Source organism: Symphalangus syndactylus, chromosome 11 (assembly GCF_028878055.3).
Source record: "Symphalangus syndactylus isolate Jambi chromosome 11, NHGRI_mSymSyn1-v2.1_pri, whole genome shotgun sequence".
Classification (NCBI taxonomy): domain Eukaryota; kingdom Metazoa; phylum Chordata; class Mammalia; order Primates; family Hylobatidae; genus Symphalangus; species Symphalangus syndactylus.
Window position 1 is genome coordinate 59,940,001 of NC_072433.2, and position 22,383 is coordinate 59,962,383.

The 22,383-nt window shown below is 41.5% G+C and overlaps 1 protein-coding gene across 3 annotated transcripts in view; it reads right to left on the bottom strand.

Moving 5' to 3' along the window:
• PRKCB (protein kinase C beta) overlaps positions 1-22,383 on the bottom strand; it is a 387,670-nt gene that overhangs the window by 359,943 nt on the left and 5,344 nt on the right. The window contains exon 1 of one of the 3 annotated variants that reach the window (XM_055232749.2): positions 14,579-14,739. The exons of the other annotated variants lie outside the window; for them this stretch is intronic. Within the exon in view, the coding sequence (XP_055088724.1) occupies positions 14,579-14,663 (85 nt within the window). The 5' untranslated portion in view covers positions 14,664-14,739. Of the gene's footprint in view, positions 1-14,578; positions 14,740-22,383 lie in introns of those variants that run through there. 3 annotated transcript variants of the gene reach the window in all.

The following is a 22,383-nucleotide window of genomic DNA, read 5'->3' on the forward strand; positions in this document are numbered from 1 at the left end:
AATAAATATTTTTTCTTAATTTCGAAGGTGATGATACTTCTAGCAATACAGCAGGAAGCCTGAAACACAGTACCTGAGGGTGGGAGAGCTCACTGTGCAGAGATAGTGTTTAGGAAAGAAGTAGAAATGACTCTACTTCGGAGGGGACCATTTCTGTTCCTAAAATAAATAAAATCATATGTTTTTCCTAGGATTATTTTCTGTGGCTCTATGGGTTAAGGGTCAGCGCCTTCATGTTAGTGGCCCTACAAAGGAACAAGGGAGATCCTTATTACTAAGTTTTGAAGTTTGACCTCAGCTTAGCTAAGATTTTACTCTGTACCCATTACTGACAGGCTGGTGCAAAAATAAGAGCAGTAACTTCCTCTTTTATTTAAACAAAAAGAGAGAGAGAGAGAAATAACGTACTGAACTCTGAACTTCCTCTCTTTTAACCACAACTTACTACTGACTTTTACTTTGGTAAAAAGATTACCAAATCAGGCACGTTCTTGGTGCTGATGGATAGTTTCTATCCCAAACTCTGCCTGGAACATTGTCTACTAATTCCAATTTTAATATAGGAGCCAGTCCAGGAACTCTGATTGGAACGGGACAAGACTAACTCCAGGCTGCCATAAAACTGCCCAGCTCAGCTTTGGGCTGCTACAGTTACATTTACAGGATAGACACTTTCCATACGAAAATGAAACTGCATGCAAAATGCAATTCTATTTCGAGGCACAAATCCACAGCTAGATAGGGCAGAGGAGCTGGGACACTGGGTGCAGCAGCCTAAGTTTGGCCCCAAGCTCTGCCACTTAAGAGCTCTGTGACATTGTATTACAGGAAAGGAGTCCTGATCCAGACCCCAAGAGAGGGTTCTTGGATCTTGCACAAGAAAGAATTCAGGGTGAGTCTGCAGTGCAAAGCAAAAGCAAGTTTATTAAGAAAGTAAAGTGATGAAAGAACAGCTACTCTATAGACAGAGTAGGGGGTTCCTAAAAGTAAGAGAAGGAGCACGTCCACCCTAGGTAAAATATTCGTGTGTATATATATATATGTTTATATGATCATATATGTTATATATTATATAATCATATATATAAATCATATATATATGATTTTAAAAATCATGGAGAGATGTGCTCTGCTACAAGGGTTTGTGATAAAGGATTAATTTTCTTCATTACTCTATTTTGCAAGAATCAATATTATTATCCTTAAAGCAAAATTAGGAATGCCTTTGTTCTCAAGATATTGGGATATCTGGACACTCCCAAGCCTGGCTCTGTTTAGTAAACATTATCAATCTGTTCCCTTAACTGTAGACATTTAGAGGCTAGGAATACCTTTCTTTCTGGGAATGCAGCCCAGCAAGTCCGGGTCTTATTTTCCTAGCCCTTACTCAAGATGGAGTCACTCTGGCTCAAGTGCCTCTGACAACTGGGGAAATGACTTCACCTCTCTGGGCGTTAGTTTTCCCATGTGTTAGACAGAAAAGAGTCTCGTTTCTGTTATGGGCAAGCAAGCTTCAGCCAGACCCAGCCTTTCCATAGGTAACAAGTAAAAACTCTCAACGAAAAAAAATTTTTTTCCTGAAATTACTGGAAAGTGAACAAAAGAAAGCAGATTCTGCAGAGAGGTTGAAACTTGGAAGAAGGGAATGGTCCTTTTACAGCTTTTCCCCTGAATGCAAGCTGCCATCAGCTAAAACTTCAATATGAAGCCCCAAGTCTTTCTGGTGTACAGAACCAGAGGACAGGTTTCAGGTCACTCACAGCTTCTGGAAAGTGAGGAAGGAATTCCATAATAGAGGCAGCCAAGAGAGAAGAGCCCCAAATTCTGTGTCTAAACCCCACCCAAATGTCTGGCTGACTCTTGAACCATGCATGCGTGGGGCAGTCCCAAAGAAGACTCAAGGATAAAATAAAAAACAGAACTGACATCTGAGCTGGTGTCCCAGAGACAGTCTACTGTCCAACCAAGTCAATGGCCTACTAAAACAAATACATCAATGCTTTTCAGAGAAATACAGACAAATCCAGAGTCTCCACAGCACACTTACAGTGTCCAGGATACAATCCAAAATTACCTGACATACAAAAAACCAGGAAGATAAGACACAATCTCAAGAGAAAAGCTAATAAACCAGGAAAAAAAGGGGGAGGAGCAATGATTCAGAGTAGGTTGGGGCAATAACCTCAAATTGTGTGAGATACAATGCATTCTACTGGAAAGAACAGAAAACCCATCTTAAGATGTTTTAAGCAGTAAGAGAATTATCTAACAAAACAAAATTTCAAGAGATAGAGCTATATCAAGATTAGTGAATTCAGGGGCTCAAGGACATTATGAAGGAGACAGATCCTCTCCCTCTTTTTACACTGCGATTTACAGCCTGCCAACCTTGTCCCTCATGGTCAAAACACAGCTGCCATAGCACCAAGCATCACATGCAGGTGTGACATGAAGTACTTAAACACAAATCCTTTGTCCTATGTCCCCTTCCTTCCTGCTTTGCCCTGTGAGTACGTGATTCTGGGAGCTATCACAGCTTTCCTGGGACCAAGAGGGAGATACTGATCACATTTTGAGGATGGCAGAGCAAATAACTGAGAGGCGCTTGATGACACTGTTAAGTCTTTTATTAAACCAACCCTGGAACCACCTGCCTCCTTGTTAGGCTCGCTAGGTATTCTGTTTTTAAGAACCAAAGCAGGTCAGGTGTGGTGGCTCATGCCTGTAGTCCCAGCTACCTGGGAGGCTGAAGTGGGAGGTTTGCTTGAGCCTGGGAGGTTGAGGCTGCAGTGAGCTGTGTTTGTGCCACTGCACTCCAGCCTGGGTGACAGAGCAAGACCTGTCTCAAAAAAAAAAAAAAAAAAAAAAAAGAACCAATGCATCCTATCTGAAACAACCTCCAGAATTGGAGAGCTAGTAACACTTGCTATAAATAGAAGGTGAGTATGAAGAACACAATGAAAATTTAAATTATTAAATTCTAGCAGGTACATAGCTCTGAGTCTGAGATTGCTTCATTCTTTTAGCTTAAAAGGGAGATTTGCATGCATTAGAAAGATGTTTAGGACATGATAGCACCAAACTAAGACACTCTCCTTAACCCGAAGAATTAAAAGAAAAAAATATTTTTTTTTTATACTGAGTCTCATTCTGTTGCCTAGGCTGGAGTACAGTAGCACGATCTTGGCTCACTGCAACCTCTGACTCCGGGTCCAAGCAATTCTCCTGCCTCAGCCTCCCGAGTAGCTGGGAGTACAGGCACACACCAACATGCCTGGTTTTTTTATTTTTATTTGTTTTGTTTTGTTTCTATTTTTTTTTTTTTTTAGCAGAGATGGGGTTTCACCATGTTCACCAGGCTGGTCTCGAATTCCTGACCTCAAGTGATCCACCCACCTTGGCCTCTCAAAGTGCTGGGATTACAGGCGTGAGCCACCACACACGGCCTACAAGAGAATTTTTTTTAAAACTATGTAGTTCCATGTTGTTGAATACCTTTGATCATTAAAAATCTTTGAGTGCCACCAGTAACCTACTTCAGATATTTTAAAAATGCACCCCTGTATTAATAATTCCCGAACATTTACCTCTATCCCTGACTTCTCATGACTCCCAGTTGCCTCTGGGCACCTACACCCGGATATAGCACAGGCACCTCATCCTCAACATACCCAACGCATAATTCTCTATCTTCTCCCCTAAGTTTTCTCTTCTTCTTGTATTCTCTGCTGCTATTCATGATACTTCTATGTATCAAGCACCCAAACCCGGACTCCCTCAATAGGTGACAACATTCATAGTACTTTTTTTGGTACTATGTGCCAGGGTGCCACCACATCTTACACAAGCACTATCATATTTGATCCTGACAACTGTATTAGGTAGGTCCTATTAGCATTCACTCCTTTTTCAAAATGAAGAAGCTAAGGATAAGAAATTTGCCTGGGGTCATGAGATTTGAATGCAGGTCTGTCTAATTCCTCTTTTTTTCTGCTTCACAAAGAAAATAGAAACCACCAAGCAAGATTTCTCAACTGGCCTCAAAACTTCATTTATTTCCCACCCAGTCTCCTATCACTTCTCATTTTCACCTGTGCTCTCCCCTCCATGGGTCCTTCCCTTCCTTGACAACTCTCTCTCTCTCCTAATGCTGTCAGCCTCACCCCCTTGAGAAGTACCATGCTCCCTCTGGGAACCTGGAGGTCTTTCTCTCCTGCTTTTAAAGTTTCCTGCCTTTTCTCTGCCTCCTCCAAATTTTCTATTCTTCAAGCTAAACATCCCCGGGTACTTCAACTACTTCTTTTTGCCAAGTGTTTTCTCTCTCTTGCTTCTCCCCGCACCTCACTGACATTCTTCCTCTCTCTTTCACTGCTTCCTCTGCCTCAAAACCCAACTGAGAACTCAGGCTCCTCTGTGCAGCCTCCCCAGGACCCTGGGAGGTGAGCTGCTCCTGGCATTTCTCCCCGCTCTCCACCATTACAGCACACATCACACTGAGTTATCAATGTGTGATTTACGAGTCTGGCCTACAAGTTTAGGGGCTGCTTGAGGACAGAAAGCAGCTTCCCCCTGCCCATCAGAGGGCGGCTGACTGTGCCAGCCAGACCACACTGTGCTATCACTCCTTTTACACTACTCTCTTCTGAGTGGACTTTGGAAAAGATACAAAGGAGGGATCTCACACTTTCCAAATCAGACCCCAGAACTTGATATGTCACATTCTGTGCCCTGGCCAAAGACTGGCCAGGGATACTGGTGGAGTAGCTGAACCTGGACCCTCAAGCCTCAGAGTCAGACCACCTGGGTTTGTTGCCCTCTTCAACTACTTAGCTTAGAGACCAGGGGCAAGTTAATAAATGTCTCCTGGGATTTGTTTGTTTAGAGAGAGGGTCTCACTCTGTCACCCAGACTGGAGTGCAGTGGTGCCATCAAAGCTCACTACAGGCTCAACCCTCCCAGGCTCAAGGGATCCTCCCACCTCAGCCTCCTAAGTAGCTGTGAATATAAGCACGAGCCACCATGCCTAGCTCATTTTTTTTTATTCTTTGCAGAGATGGGGTTTCACTATGTTTCCCAGGGTGGAAGCTATTTAATATCTCTAAGCCTCAGTCACTTCACGAAGTTAATAATGAGACCAACTTCCTAGGGTGCTGTGGACATTCAATGAGATCATGTGTGTGAAGCATCCAGCTCAGTGCCTCAATAAATTAGTGCATCTCTTCAGGGAAGTATTATTCCATGGAAGTGACTGCTGTATGTAACCCTCTTCCTTCCAAGTGACTCAATAGCTTGCATAGTTCTCAGCCTGTCCTCCCAGCCTCGTAACTTAGGCATGAAGAAATCAGCCCACTGTGATCACGTGGCCATTGAAAGGCCTCAAACTAGAAGCCACTTTCTGAATTCCTTATTCAAGGCTATGGCTAAAAAAATCTACATATGTGCAAACTCCCCCACTGGGAAAAAAAACAGTTTGATGGAAGTATTCCTCCCACTAGAGAATTTCCCCTTCCTGTCAAATGTTGCCAGTTTCATTCATTGCTGTGGCAGGCACACTTTCCTGGCCATGAGAGATGGGCCTTATCACCATCCCATATACCAGATCCTTCCTGGTTGCCATTCTGCCACACTCCTATGGGGCCTTCCTCACCATGGTGCTCCTCTATGACCCCCGAGCCCCCTGAGCCCTTCACCTTGATGGCTGGGAACAGAGACTGACTCGAATGGACCTGAATTCAATCTACGCTCTGCAGTTACTTAAGCAAATGCTTTATCTTCTCTAAGCTTGCTTTCTTATCTACAAAAGGGATACAAATAGCAGCAAATCTTAGTGGAAGGTAAAGATTCAAAGGGATAAAGTTTGTGAAAATGCCCAGCTCATTGCAAACACTCAAATATTAGCTGGCTTCACCATCATCATCATCATCATCATCATCATCATCATCATCATCATTGTCACCATCAATTCTGAAGCTACACAATCCTAAAACCAAGTCTATATTTGAATCCTAACTGTAACTTTGGTAAAATTTCTCAATTCTTTGTGCTGTCTTCTCAGCATAAAATGGCAGCAATAACAGCAGCAACCACACAGGGCTGTTGTGAGGATTAAATAAGTTAATACATGTAAAGTACTTAGAACAGTGCCAGTGACCGAGTGAGTACTCAATAAATGTCAGCTCAAGTTAATGGCATTTGAAATCTTTGAAGACATCCAGGAAATGGAAAATTCCCTTGGCCTCTCTGTCCAATGAATAGAGATCCTTCTAGGGACTGCAGACGCCCGCACACATGCACAAACACACACACACACACACACACACACACACATCCTCAAGCAGGGACAAGCCTAGCCCAGATTTCATTTTTTTCTTGGACTTGACTTTTCATCCCATCTGGAGTGCCCTGGCCCCCCTATGGCCCTTGGGCCCCAAATCAGAGACAGCCAGAAGGGAAACACAGTGAGACCAGCTGTCATGTGGGCCCCCACCTATCAGGGACACCAGAGAACATAAACACACACTGAATCCCAGCCCTTGGAAGTCTCGGCTGGAGGCAACCCTCAGCAGAGTCCCACCATGGGAATCTGACCCACCTCCGTGCTGGCATACTGTTCCCACATCTTCTGGCGGCTCTCTGCAGCCCCTAAACACCTCCTCCTCCCTCCCTCTGTGCTGATTCTGCTCATAAAACACTTCTTTCTCAACCCACATTATCCCCCAGGATAAGCAGCTCCTTCTCTCTGCAGGAGAGGGACAGCTCTCCGCCAGCATTCGACACAGCTCTCTGACACTTCACCCGAGTGACAGGTCAGGCCAGGCAGTTCCGCCAAAACCAATCATTCCATTTCTAAAAACCTCTTATACCATACTTAAAATTCTATTTGGAAAAATAACTTCTGTCTGTGATATGTTAAAGCTCAAAGATGATAATAAAAATGATCTTGGGACATGGTGATGGGGTAAGAATAAAACTTCTAATTATGAAGAATTCAAAGCACTACATTTATATTATCTCTAAAGATTTAAAAAAAAAAAAAGCCTCAACAGTCCATGGGCCAAGTTCATGAGCCCCCAGCGCCTCTTCTCTATATATTTCACAGTGATATTCAAACTACATTGACAGTTACCTGCAGTAAGAGACACATTTTACATTTTGACCCAGTTCACTCATGGCTATATATGTTCATATCAAATAAAAATTGTATGAGGCCAGGAGTAGTGGCTCATGCCTATAATTCCCAATAGTACTTTGGGAAGCCAAGGTAGGAGGACTGTTTGAGCTCAGGAGTTTGAGACCAGCCTGAGCAACACAGGGAGACCCTATCTCTACAAAAAGTTTTAGAAATTAGCCAGGCATGATGGCATGTGCCTCTAGTCCCAGCTACTCATGAGAATGAGGTGGGAGGATCTCTTGAGCCTGGGAGGTTGAGGATGCAGTCAGCTACGATTGTACCACTGCACTCCAGCCTGTGCGACAGACAAAGACCCCGTCTCAAAAAAAAAAAAAAAAGAAAATTTTCGTGAAACAATATCTACCCTTCCTGAGAGTGACGCACTGTGATATTTTCTGTTCTGCTTTTTCTTATGGTGTTCTTGACCTATTATATTGATTTCATGACCCTCTAATGAGTGATGACCCACAGTTTAAAAAACATACATAGAAGAATTCAAGAAAACTTTCCAGAGTGGGGCTGCAATCTGATATAGGGGTTAAGGGCAACAGGACATTGAAGTCACGCAGTCTGGGCTTGAAATATAAGTTGGAATCCCCTGTGACTCAGGAGTGTGTAGCATAACGGAAGTAAGGTGAGGTATGAAGTCTCATTGCTTGGATATGAATCCCAGCTCTCCTCTCTGGTAGCTGGATGACCTGGGAGAAGCTATTCCCACATCATTCCCTAGGCCTAGTTGGATTAGAACTCTCTGTCTATGATATTCCAGTTCCAGTAAGTACAGTCTATGAATCTGGATAGTAACTAAATTAGTACTTTGAATGAACCAAGGTATAGTTTGAAATGAACCTCTAAGAAAGACATAGAAGCACATAGTGAACCCCAGAGAGCATCCCCCAAATGCACCCCCTCAAAACCATCTATAGGGACAAAGAACTCATTCCCCCAGCTGCTGGGAAAACCAATGGCTCACAGCTGTGTCCTCCCTGGGAATCCTCCCCTGAAGAAGGGAGCTTCTTTGCCCAAGGTAATGCTACTTTCCAAAGAGCGGCCCACAATCAATGCCCACTTGATGCATTGGCTTGTCCCAGTTCTGAAGGGCCATCTCAGCTCCAGCCATGGAATTGGCTTTGGCCTCTATTACAACTATTGCACCACAGTTCAACTACCTCTTCCCTGCTTCCCTCTATCCCTTATAGATGTTGTTCCCAAGAGCTACATCCCCAATAAACCACCTGCATGCAAATCTTCATCTTTTAAGACAATTTATCAATGATGCTAGCCAGAGTTGCAGAAGAACTAAATAAAGATGAGGTCCTTAGGACATTTTTACAAGGGCACGTTTAAGAACTTATATTTTTTTCTATAACTAACATTTAATAAGCAATCACATGATTTTTGTTTTCATTTTTGTTTTTTGTTTGTTTGTGGTTTTTGTTGTTGTTTGCCTGTCTCATTTAATCCACATAGAACTCTGGGAGGTAGGCTCTGTGCCATTATCTTCATTTCACAAAGAAACTGAAGATTAAAGAGAAAGATGCCTAAGACCCCACATGTGATTGGGGAGGAACTGAGGCCTGAACCCATGCTCTTGACCAGTAAGTCATCAGACCTCATCCGCACTCCATCACAACTCTGTGATCACACTGACCACACTGTGTTGCAAGAACTCACTCACACGCCTCTCTCTCCCTCTCTCTCTCTCTCTCTCCCCCCCACCTTTATTCTCTCCCTCCTCAAGTACAGGGGCTCTGTCTTCCTTTCTCTGAATCTCAAGCTTTTAGGCAGTGCCAAGTGGTAGTAATGGTAGTATTTGGTGGCAGTATTCAGTAGTAATGGTGGTAGTATTCAGTATTGTGTGTGCACTAAGTCCTGGCTGTATCCTTTGCATACATCATCTCATCTGGCCCTACCATTTCCCTAGGAGGTAGGTAGTATTATTATCAGGTGTAAATGTTGAGCACTCATTTGGGGCCTGCCTTTGATCAAGTTCATTTTCAGAAATGCACACTAGACTAGAGTGTGTTTTTAGACAGCCAAGCAATTGCGAGGACCACACTGAAATTAGTGTGGTGGGTTCCAAAAATATCACAAATTATTTGCAGCTTCTCCCATCAAGAGGAGGCATCTATTCTCTTCTCTATTTCCTCCTTTATTTCTGGGGTGGGCTTGTGATTTGCTTTGACTAGGGAATACAGCAGAAGTGACGTTATGCATGTTCTGAGCCTTGGCTTCAAGAAGCCCTGCAGCCCTTGCTCATGCCCAGAGAATGCACCCATCAGTACATGACCATGCTCAGGATAGCCCACTGGAAGATGAAAGACCTGAAGAGAGGCTCCAGTTGTCTTAGACATCCCTGCTGAGGCCCCAGGCAGGTAAATGAGCCCAGCCAAGAACAGCCAATCCCTGCCCAGATCAGACAGACCACCCAGCTGAGCCCAGCCCAAATTACTGACCCACAGAAACTAAAACTAAATAAAAGAGTGGCTACTTTAAGCCACTAAGCCTTGAGGTTATGTGCTATCCAGCAATAGATAATTGATTTGTTGGGTGTCCAGTCAAATATCTCGAAGTAGAACTAATAAAGGTTCTTCTATATAACAAGTCAGCTTAGAAGAGAACTAACCCGGCCTCAGAGAGATCGGCTTGAGATGTCCACAGGTGATATGGTTTGGCTGTGTCCCTGCCCAAATCTCATCTTGAATTGTAGCTCTCATAATCCCCATGTGTCACGAGAAGGACCTGGCGGAAGGTAATGGAATCATGGGGTGGGTTTTCTAATGCTGTTCTCATGATAGTGAAAAAGTCTCACGAGATCTGATGGTTTTATAAAGGCCAGTTCCCCTGCGCACGCTCTCTTTCCTGCTGCCATGTAAGAAGTGCCTTGATCTTCCTTCACCTTCTGCCATGATTGTGAGGCCTCCCCAGCCATGCTGAATTGTGAGTCAATTAAACCTCTTTCCTTTATAAATTACCCAGTCTCAGGTATGCCTTTATTAGCAGCATGAGAATGGACTAATACAACAGGCAACCAGAGAGGCAAGAATTCTGACTGATTGAAAAACTGGAAAGTCTGACAAGAGCCAGGTTGTTCTAATAACTAAAAACAAGAAGAGTGCTTCTTTATTTCACTTTTAGGAACACAAATAGACTTCACTCTTTCCCTGCTATGTTTGATAAGATAAAGACATCTAGAGCTTCACATCTTAGTTTTACCAGTCAAGTGAGAGATAAAACTAGATACATCACCGCAAAGAAAGACAAAGGAAATTATGGGTTTGGAGACTGGAGTGAGATTTACTGAGTTCACCAAAACCTGTTTTCTTTTCCTCCTGGACATAGAGCTAGTCGAAATGTCCCAGCACCCCCTTCAGTTGGTTGCCTCTTTGACTGGGTTCTGGCAAATAGAATGTGAGCAGAAGTGATGTGACTTCCTTCCCCAGCTGAAGTGGTTGTGAAATGAGTGTGCTTTCTCAATTTCCCTTTCCCCTTCCACTGGCCCAATGGGGAGGACCCTGGGGTCCTGTGTGACTCTGTGGAAGATGTCCTGATCAGGACCACCTGCACTGGTTAGTGACATGAGTGAGAAATAAACCCCCTTCTGTCAAGCCACAGGGACTTCAAGGTCTGTCTGTTACAGCAGCTTTAATAGATTCTTACTAATACAGAATTTTTGAAATTTAAGCCCTAAAAATAGTTTGTGAGCTCAAGTTTTCCTAGTATTTACAGAGCTAAATTATTGGGTGGAAAAGCTGTCAGAATGCCCTGTCTTCCTTGTTGAACAGTCTGGAACCGATGGGCAACATTGAAACAGGAAGCAGATGTTCCCCCAAAGAAGGCAAACGGCACCATTCCCCAATGGGTGACTCCAGAAGGTGCCTGTCTCCCATACGGATTTCACTTCCTCTACGCAAAACTAAAAAAGTCCCAGCTAACATTTCTCAGGCTCAGCCTCAGTAACTTAAAGCTCTGCGCTTTTTAAATTTTTTAACAGAAAAATGGGCATAAGTCAATGGAGTTGCATAACAGAAAAGTGCGCCTAAGTTCAGGAACAGATGAAAGTAATCATAGGTGATAGAGGTTAGGATAGTGATTACTCCTGAAGGATACAGTTGATAGGGATTGTGAGATGATGCTTCTGGGGTACCAGCATGTTCTGTTTCTTGATCTGGATGTCAATCAATTCTTCTTAAACTCTTCCAAAAAATTAAGGGAGTATTTCCAAACTCATTATCCAAGACTATCATACCAAAGCCAAACAAAAATATGACAAGAGAAGAAAACTATAAACCAATATCCCTGATGAACATAGATGGAAAAATCCTCAACAAAATATTAGCAAACCAAATTAAAGAACACATTAAAAGAATTTTATTCACCATGATCAAGTGGGATTTCTCCCTGGGATGCAAGGATGGTTCAACACATAGAAATCAATAAATGTGATACCCATGTTAACAAAATAAAGGATAAAAATCATATGATCATCTCAATAGATGCAGGAAAAAAAAGCACTTGAAAAAAATTAACATTCTTTCATGAAAAAAGTACTCAGCAATAAGGTATAAAGGAAATGCACTCAACATAATAAACACTATGGGCTCTATTACGACAAACCCATAGCTAACATCCTTCTCAACAATGAAAAGCTGAAAGCCTTTCCTCTAAGATCAGGATGCCCACTCTCACCCTTTCTTTTCAATAGAGTACTGGAAGTCCCAGCCAGAGTAATTAGGAAAGAGAAAGAAATAAAAGGCATCCTAATAGGAAAGGAAGAAGTGAACTTGTCTCTATTTGTTGACAAGGTGATTTTATATACAGAAAACCCTAAAGAATCCACCAAAAAAAACTGTTAGAACTGATCAACGAATTCAATAAAATTGCAGGATGCAAAACCAACACACAATCAGTGTGTTTCTATATTAGAATATCTAATTATTCTAATTTTCTATACTAGCATGTCTAATAACAAACTACCAGACCAGAAAATTAAGAAAACAAACTCATTTACAATAGCAGCAAAAAAAAAAATTACTTAGGCGTAAATGTATCCAAGGAAGTAAACGATCTGTATACTGAAAACTATAAAACACTGATGAAAGAAACAGAGGAAAACACAAATAAATGAAAAGATATCCTGTGTTCGTGGACTAGACAAATTAATATTGTGAAAATGTCCATACTATCCAAAGCAATCTCCAGATTCAATGCAATTCTTATCAAAATTCCAATGTCATTTTTCACAGAAATAGAAAAAACAATCCCTAAGTTCATACGGGACCACAAAAGACCCAAAATAGTCAAGACAACATTGAGCAAAAAGAATAAAGCTGGAGGAATCACACTCCTTAATTTCAAAATACATTATAAAGCAATTGTAATCAAAACAGCATGGTACTAGCATAAAAACAAATGCATCAACCAATGGAACAGGATAGAAAGCCCAGAAATAAACCCGCACATTTATAGCCAATTGATTTTTGATAAAGGTGCCAAAAACACACAATGAGGGAAAGGACAGTCTCTTCAGTAAATGGTGTTGGGAAAACTGGATATCCACATGTAGAAGAATGAAATTAGACCCTTATCTTACAAACCACATACACAATCAACTCAAAATTGATTAAAGACTTAAGACCTGAAACTATAAAACTGCTAGGGAAAAACATAAGGGAAAAACTCCACAACATTGGTTTGGGCAATGATTAAGCAAAAGCAAAAGGAGACAAATGGGAGGGTATCAAACTGAAAGCTTCTTTACAGCAAAAGAAACAATTAACAAAGTGAAGAGACAACCCACAGAATGGGAAAAATATTTGCAAATGCTCTATCTGATAAGAGGTTAATATCCAAAATATACGAAGAACTCAAACAACTCAATAGCAAGTAAACAAATAACCTGATTTAAAAATGGGATCTGAACAGCTATTACTCAAAAGAAGACACACAAATGGCCAATAGGTACATGAAAAAATGTTCAGCCCACTAAGCACTAGGGAAATGCAAATTAAAACCACAGTGAGCTATCACCTCACACCTGTTAGAATGGCTTTTATCAAAAAGATAAAAAACAACATGTTGGAGAAGATGTAGAGAAAAGGGGACCCGTACATTGTTGGTGGGAATGTAAGTTAGTATGGCCTTATGAAAAACAGTACTAAAAGTTTCTCAAAAAAACAAAAAAGTGAACTATCACCGGGCATGGTGGCTGACGCCTATAATTCCAGCACTTTGGGAGGCCAAGGCAGGTGGATCACCTGAGGCCAAGAGTTTGAGACCAGCCTCACCAACACGGCGAAACCCCATCTCTAGCAAAAATACAAAATGAGCCAGGCGTAGTGGTGCATGCCTGTAATCCAAGCTACTTGGGAGGCCGAGGCAGGAGAATCTCTTGAACCCGAGAGGTGGAGGTTGCAGTGAGCCGAGATTGCACCATTGTACTCCAGCCTGGGCAACAAGAGCAAAACTCGGTCTCAAATAAAAAAAAATTAATTTTTTTTAAGTAATCCCACTTCTGGGTATATATTTAAAGCAACTGAAATCAGTATGTCAAAGAATATGTGCATTCCCATGTTTGTTGCAGTACTACTTACAATAGCAAAGATATGGAACCAACCTAAGTGCTCAACAGAAGATGAATGAGTAAAGAAAATATGGTATATACACACAGACTTTAAAAAAAAGAAAGAAATTATATCATTTGTGACAATATACATGAATCTGGAGGACATTATGCTAAGTAAAATAAGCCAGAAACACAGAGACAAATACAGCATGATCTCACGTATATGTGGAATCTGATAAAATTGTAGTCATAGAAATAGAGAGTAGAAGGATGGTGATCAGAATCTGGGGTGAGGGAGGGAGTTGCTGATCAAAGGATACAAAGTTTCAGATAGACAAGGGGAAGAGGTTTGGAGATCTATTGCACAGCAGGGTAACATAGTCAATAATAAGCGTATCATATATTTCAAATAACTAAGTAAATTTCAAATGTCTCACCATAAAAAATAAATAAACAAGCTGATGGTTATATTAATTAGTTTGAATTAACCATGACACATTGTATATATGTATCAAAACATCACATTGTACCGCATAAATTATGATTTGTCAATCAAAAATAATATTAATAGTTTTTTTTAAAAAGCTAGCCACCAAAAGATGAATATACAACTGAAATAAAAAGAAGTCCTTCTCTACTCTATATGTCAATCCTGTTTCCCTAAGTACACTGTTTGGCTCAGAAAGAATTATCAATACCCTCAGCCATAAATTTTGCCACAAAATGTATCCAGATAACTACCAAAAAAAAAAAAAATCCACGCACACACACACACACAAAATCCAAATAACGATCAAATCTTCATTTGCAGCACTCACTAAACTCTAAAGAATGGTCTCTACCTTTAGGGAGGGAAAGAAGATCTTCAATATAGGGCCATCCCACAAAAATCACCGCCTTGACTATCCCAATGAGACAAGTGACCATCCTGCAGACTTCACCCTCCACCTTCACCCACACTATTTGCCAGCTTCTTCAACCAAAAAGGGATATAAACGCTCCACCCAAAGGGTGAAGGGAACCCAAATTTAGAAGGGTGAAATGGTCACAAATCTATTTAAAGTTGAAATGCTACCAATACATTTTTGAAATGAGGTCAGCCGATGGGGCGATCACAGATTGCAATTCAACTTTCTGAGGTTTCCCACAAATTAAAGCATCGCAGGCCAGGAAAGCGTTTCTCAGAAAGCACGCTCAAATCACCTCTCTGGCCCCAACCAAGCATTTCTCTCTTAGATCCACTGTAAGGTGCAGCTAATGCTATTGACCACGACATGTAAGCACATCCATTCTTGCGTCATCTCCTTGATTCAAGAGCATTCATCTTGCCTCCCCAACAGGAATATAAACCCAGTAAGGACAAGGACAGTGCCCAGTCCTAGGAAGAACAGAAATAGCTACCACTTATCAAGTGCTTACTGTATATATGTCAGGTAGGGTGCTAAGAAACACTTCACATAAAGTAGGTTTTATTATTATATCCTTCTAGCTATGAAAAAACAGAAGCTCAAAGGGTTAAGTAACTTGCTTAAGGTCCCACAGCAAGAAGTCAAGATTTAAACTGAAGCCTTTCTTTCTCCAAACCACCAACTCTTCACCACCATGTGCAGCATGTGCTCAACAAACACGTACCCACTGGGTGACAGCAGTGGAGAGGGAGAGGGAGTGGGAGGATGCCTTTCAGAGGAAAATTCATTTCTACGGCCCTCCGTGTCTAAGGATGCAGTGAAGAGAGATATCCCTATTGTTAGAACCATAAAAATAACCTAGTAACCACCCTCAAAATAGAACAATCAACGATATGACTGACATGAAATTCCAAATGTCTCTTTAGGGTGTGAAAAATAGCAACAGCCACGAGGTGCTCCGGTAAGGCACCCCCACTGCTTCTAAATGGCCATTTCAGCTTCTCCTGCCTGACTTCCATCACTGTAGGCCTGGAATTTCAGGATTTGAGTCATGGCAAGTATTGTTGCCAAAGGCATCTCATGCTCCTCTTTTTCAAACATTTGGCCATTTCACTCACCCCCACACATCCCACTTTAAAACAGTGACAACAACCACTTCCTAGTCACTACACTGCCTTCAAGGGGCCAACCCCTCTGATATGACGTTCGTCTCCCACCTGCTCCTCCCTCCCTCACACCCTCTTCTTCCTGTTCCCTGCATGTGCCCTATTCTCTCTCCTCACTATCTCAACTGCCTTGTCCTGTCCTGTGCCTGAAACGCCCTCCCCTGCCCTCATCCCCTTGTCAATCTGGGAACTCCCACTCCTGCTGTAAGACTGTTCCCAAATGTCACCTCCTCTGTGGAATCTTCACCGGTCCGAGGAGGAGTAGGGATGCCATCCAAAGTGTTTTTACATCCTTGGTGTAGCACTTTACATTATGTCTCAGAACCAATCGGCCATGTGCTGTTCTCCTTTTGAAAGACCAGGAAGATCTTTAAGGGTGAGGACAGTGTCTTATTTCTCTTCAAAGCCCATATGGTAACCTGACATTATACAATATATTGGTCCTATGTTTTTTATTTATCACTGTTATTCTACTAGAATGTAAATTCCATGAAGTCAACAATGCTGTTTTGTTCACTGTTCTAGTTCCAATGCCTAGAACAGTACCTGATATGTGGTAGTCATCCAATAAATATATATTAAATGAATGGAAAAATGGTTAGATAGCTAGATGGATGGACGGATGGATGGATGGATGGATGGATGGATGGATGGACGGATGGATGGTTGGATGGATGAATGGAAGAACAGCTGGGTGGATGGGTGGATGGGTGAATGGATGGATGAATGGACGGATGGATTGGTGGACAGGTGGATGAATGAATGGATAGATAGATAGACAGATAGATAGATAGATAGATAGATAGACAGACAGACAGAAGCAGGATCATATTTTACCCACCCAAAGGTCATGAAGATGTGGAGAAGCAGAACCAGGATTTAAAATCAGGTCTGTTTTGAGCTTGAACTCTCAAGACCAATTTGATACTCCTTCCCTAGAGGCCCAAAGTCTGGTCTCTGGGAAGTAGCAAGATGAAAGAAAAAAGAAAGCTAGAATTCACCCCAGGAACACGGTTATGGTTGAACTAATGGTGTTGCATATCTTGAACCAGTTAATTTCCATCTACTTAGCCAGTTCCAAGACCCAATAGAAGTGGATCAGAGCTCTCTGGTCTGGGTTTGAGTTCTCCCCCTGACTCTGTAGGGCAACTTTCTGCTTGTGGGCTGAAGGGGAAGGAGATGCCCAGGAGACCACAAACAAGCAGGACAAATGGCAATTAAAAGGTAATAACAACCACAGTAATGATTAACAGCTTAGCACTTTTGAATAAAAGCTGCCATCTCTACCAGATCCTGTCCTTGCTGTTCCTCTCAACCCTCTGGAACACTGAGCACCCTTACAACACAAAAAATTTCCAAGAAAGACACTGAACTTCCCTTCTCTATTCATAAGGAGGAATAGCCAGTACAGAATCAAGCTCAGGGTAGAACAGAACCAGGCTCAACATTAGGTAAAGGTGTACCCTTGCTGACCCAAAAAAAAAGTTGGTTTATAGGTAGAAACTAACTTTTTTGTTTTCGTTTTCGTTTTTGTTTTTGTTTTGAGATGGAGTCTCGCTCTTTTGCCAGGCTGGAGTGCAGTGGTGTGATCTTGGCTCACTGCAACCTCTGCCTCCCAGGTTCAAGCGATTCTCCTGCCTCAGCCTCCCAAGTAGCTGGGACTACAGGCACACACCACCACCCCCGGTTAATTTTTGTATTTTTAGTAGTGAAGGGGTTTCACCATGTTGGCCAGGCTGGTCTCGAATTCCTGACCTCACATGATCCACCCACCTCAGCCTCCCAAAGTGCTGGGATTACAGGCATGAGCCACCACACCCGGCCCATATTTTTATATTCTCATAATTCCCTGTATTTCCTTTATAATAAAAAAAAGAATATTCAACAGATATCTACTAAGTGCCCAGATTTGTGTTACAGGGGTGTTAAAGATATATTAACACTAACTGAGACTTTCTCCTTAATGAAATCAGAAAGACAGACTTGACAAAAGTCCTTTCTCTATAAGTGAGTCAACACCGTTTATTGTTAAACTACTTAAAAGTATCTTCTGAAGATAAAATACTGCCTAAGCCAAAGGAATGAAGAGTTGTAATATATCAGAGATGGACACAGGGTGAGGAAGATATTTGGCAGGTAATGTGAGTAATCTTGTGCCCCCTGAAAACTGACTTTCAGCTCAAAATGCCTCTCACTGAAATGCTGTGCTCTCTCTTTTTATTTATTTTCAATCTATTGGCCCAGACTTGCTCCTCCACCTCTAAAATTGTCTGATTTTTCTTCTTTAGAACAGCCACCTCAAACTGCAAACTCTAAACAAAAAGGAAGTCAGCTCATTATCTGAGTTATTAACTAAGAGGAGATGAAGTTCTCTGTCAAACTGGGAAATAAGCCATCTCAAGGTAACAGGCTAGTTCTACCAAATACTTACTCATCTTACTTGCAGCTATGATACAAATAAATATTTAGAGTTTCTCCATAGAATGTCACAAAGACAAGTCTCCTGCACATATTTTGTTTTGTTTTGTTTTAATTGAGATAGGGTCTTGTTATGTTGCCCAGGCTGGTCTCGAACTCCTGGCCTCAAGTAATCCTCTTGCCTTGGCCTTCTGGAGTGCTGGGATTACAGGCATGAGTCACTGCCTTCAGTCCTGTTGCACATATTATCCACGATATGGTCAGTTTTACAATACAGATTTTTAGCTCTAGTTCCTTGACAACTCAGACTTTCTCTCCAGTTACCTCAGAAAATGAGAATGAGAAGTTGGGCTTTTTTTTTTTTAATTCCCAGACCACTGACTGCATCCCCAGCCATTACATAGGTTAGCTTCCCATTATATATTCTCCTAGTACCCAGTCAATTTTCTTCAAAGTACCTAATAAAAATGAGATTAAATATGAGTGCAATGATCTGTAGAATGTCTTATCTCCCCCCACTACATCGTAAGCTCCATGACAACAGAAATCTTCTCAGTCTCATTCACCATTGTGTTCCGCCACCTAAAATAGTTCCTGACACATAGAACTTGACACTAGAACTTAATCAGTGAGGCCAGGTGTGGTGGCTTACTCCTGTAATCCCAGCACTTTGGGAGGTTGAGGTGGGCAGATCACTTGGGGTCAGGAGTTAGAGACCAGCCTGGCCAGCATGGTGAAACCCTGTCTCTACTAAAAATGCAAAAATTAGCTGGGTGTGGTGGCACAGGCCTGTAATCGCAGCTACTTGGGAGGCTGAGGCAGGAGAATCACGTGAATCTGGGAGGCGGAGGTTACAGTGAACCAAGATCGCACTACTGCACTCCAGCCTGGGAGAAAGAGTGAGATTCTGTCTAAACAAAAAAGAGAGACAGAGAAAACTTTTAGAAGGAGAATGGAGTAAATGGATAGATGCATCGATGGACAAATAGATAAACGGAAAAACAGATGGATGATGAATACAGAGGTGGATGGATAAATGGAGGGATGGATGGATGAATAAATGAATGTATGTGGTGAACACACGAATTTCCTACTGGATTTTCAAGCAGCCATCACACCTCCAAATGCCATATGTAAACAATGTGGATGTTGTATTCTCTGTAAAAAGGCTAACATTCTATCTAAGGAATTTCACACAAATTCAGTGAGGAGATTGGATGAATGAAGTCAAAGAATTCATGTTATTAGAGCAAATGCCAGAACATAAGGGACTTACCTTTGAAGGAATCAATCAGAGACAAACTTTTCAGCAGATCCCCCTATCTACCCAAGAATTAATTGAACTGCATAGTTACAAGACCAGACCATAGATTTTAAATTATACTTAGTAATTTAATGACCTGTATCTGAAAAGTAGCAAAAGAAGATGCATATTGTGAAAATTATGACATATTGATCTACTTACATATATGTGTGTGTATACACGTGTGTGTGTGTGCATGTGTGATGGAAACAGAGAGACAGAGACAGAAGGATAAGCAGAGACAGAGAAAAGAGAGACCCCAACAGTACAAATGTGTAGAAAATTATTTTCAAACCTTCAGTTAATCTTTTGACCAACTGCCTTCTTCTATATCTTCTTTTTTTTTTTTTGCCTAGATACACTATAAACAAGCTGCATCTGGTTGTGGGCAGTATCTGGAGTATCATTAGTGCTTTGAAAAATATATTTTTAAAAAATTATTTCCTAAGAATCTATATATCATATCAGCTAGATTTTCAAAGGTCATATTTTCCATATTTACTTAGAAAGGCATTCTGTTGCCCAAAGCTTCAGACTCCTCCTGAGTGCTCTACAGTGAAAAATGAATTTGCTGTTGCCTCTCCAACAAATCAGCCCTCCTTTTTAAGACTCAATGTTAACCCACTCAAAGATTCTTATTTCGATTGGGACATTGAGCCTGAAATCCCTCGTCAGGTGGTAAAAAAAAAAGAAAAAAGAAAAAAGCCAAATCATCAAACACGAAGTCAAAAGGCCTCTGCCTTTTATTCACAGAGAAGCCCGCAGGACACATTTAGAATAAGCTAAAAGGTGAGTGGAGTTTGGCTCACAGGTCTCTGGGGTCTGCTTCTGGGAAGAAAGAGAAGTGAAACGACAGAAGTAACCTCTAAACTTGCAGCCTGACTTGGTGATTTTTTGAAAAAATGGCCCTCTTTATGATTTTACTAAGAAAATTCAACCTGAAGTGCATGGGGTCATATTATAAGTTTCTAGGGAACACTGCTGAAAATAAAATTAACTTTTGATTCATTTTTTGTTATATAAATACACATATGCTATGCTAATCTACACATGTTAATTACCCACTAAAATAAACTTTATATTTGATAGGGTGAATATTGATAAAAACTAGAATGGTTGGATTCATGTCATGATTTGGGTTTTTTAAGAATAATTTCAACTACAAGATTTAAAAACCTGTTTTCTAATCTACATGGGAAAAAGAACAGCTGACTTACTCATTATCATCAATTCTAGCTTTTCATAGAAAATAAAATTAACCTTTTTTTGTGATATAAAAAAGTGCAAACTCTTCTAATCTACATGTGTTAATTACACACTAAAATAAACTTATATTTGATTTGATAGGATTGATATTGATGAAAACAACAATGGTTGGAGTCATGTCAGGCTTTGGGGTTTTTTAAGAATAATTTCAATTAGAAGATTTAAAAACATGTTTTCTAATCTACATGGGAAAAGGAAGAGCCAACTTACTCATTATAATCATCAATTCTAGCTTTTCATAGAAAATTTGTACACTGGGGTTTTTCTAGAGAGTCCATGGCAAGTTCAGATCTTTCTCAGAAGGAAAGACGATGCTAACCAGGCCTGGGTTTCTGGGCCCAGACACTGAACTGAGCACTCACTGGTGTTACCCAATACCCAGGAAGAAATATACCCAAGAAGAGAAACTATCTAAGTACATGAAAGAGGCCTAGTCATTTAACAAGTTCCAGAATGAACTCTGTCCCACTTTGACACAGTTTCCTACAGCTAATCAAGTAATACTGACGGTCTCACTTAGAGTCATTGATACTTGCTGTGGCTATTTCTCATGTACCACCTCATTATTCTTCACCATAACCCTATGAGTTAGGTGTTATCATCCCCATTTTACAGATGAGGAGACCAAGGTTGCTACTGGGGGTGACTTGCCCAAGGTCACACAGGGAGTAAGCGGCCCATCAGAAATACATACCCAATTCTACTGGACTCCAACTCCTTGCTAAGAATTCTGAATCTCTATGTTTTATTGCCGCTCTATTTCTACTAAAGTCACTTCCTTTACAAAAACAAACAAAAAACACTTTGGAAGGCCAAAGCAGAATGAGACTCCTGGCTTGAGGCCGGGAGTTTGAGACCAGGCACAGGCAGCAAAGCAAGACCCACTATCTCTACAAAAAAAAAAACAAAATTAAAAAATATATATTTGGCCAGGTTCAGTGGCTCACATCTGTAATCCTAGCACTTTGGGAAGCTAAGGCGGGCAGATCACCTGAGGTCAGGAGTTCAAGACCAGCCTAACCAACATGGCGAAACCCCACCTCTACTAAAAATATAAAAATTAGCCGGGCATGGTGGCACACACCTGTAGTCCCAGCTACTCAAGAGGCTGAGGCACGAGAATCACTTGAACCTGGGAAGTGGAGGTTGCAGTGAGCTAAGATCACGCCACTGCACTCCAGCCTGGATGACAGAGTAAGACTCTGTCTCAAAAAAAAAAAAAGGGGGGGGGGCATGGTGACACACACCTGCAGTCCCAGCTACTCAGGAGACCGAGGCAGGAGAATCACTTGAGCCCAGGAGTTTGAGGCTGCAGTGAGCTATGATCATGTCACTGCCCTCCAGCCTGGGTGGGCCACACAGTGAGACCCTGTCTCTAAAAACAAAATTAAAAAAAAAAAAAGAAAGAAGGTTTTTCTCTCTACCAAAAGTCTTCTTAGAGAAGACTTTAATTACAATTAAAGCTCAAATGCAAGTCCTAAGTTCCTGTAAAGAATGCTATAGAGACAGCCAGCACTGTAGCTTGTGCCTGTAATCTGAACACTTTGGGAGTCCAAGGCGGGTGGATTACCTGAGGTCAGGAGTTC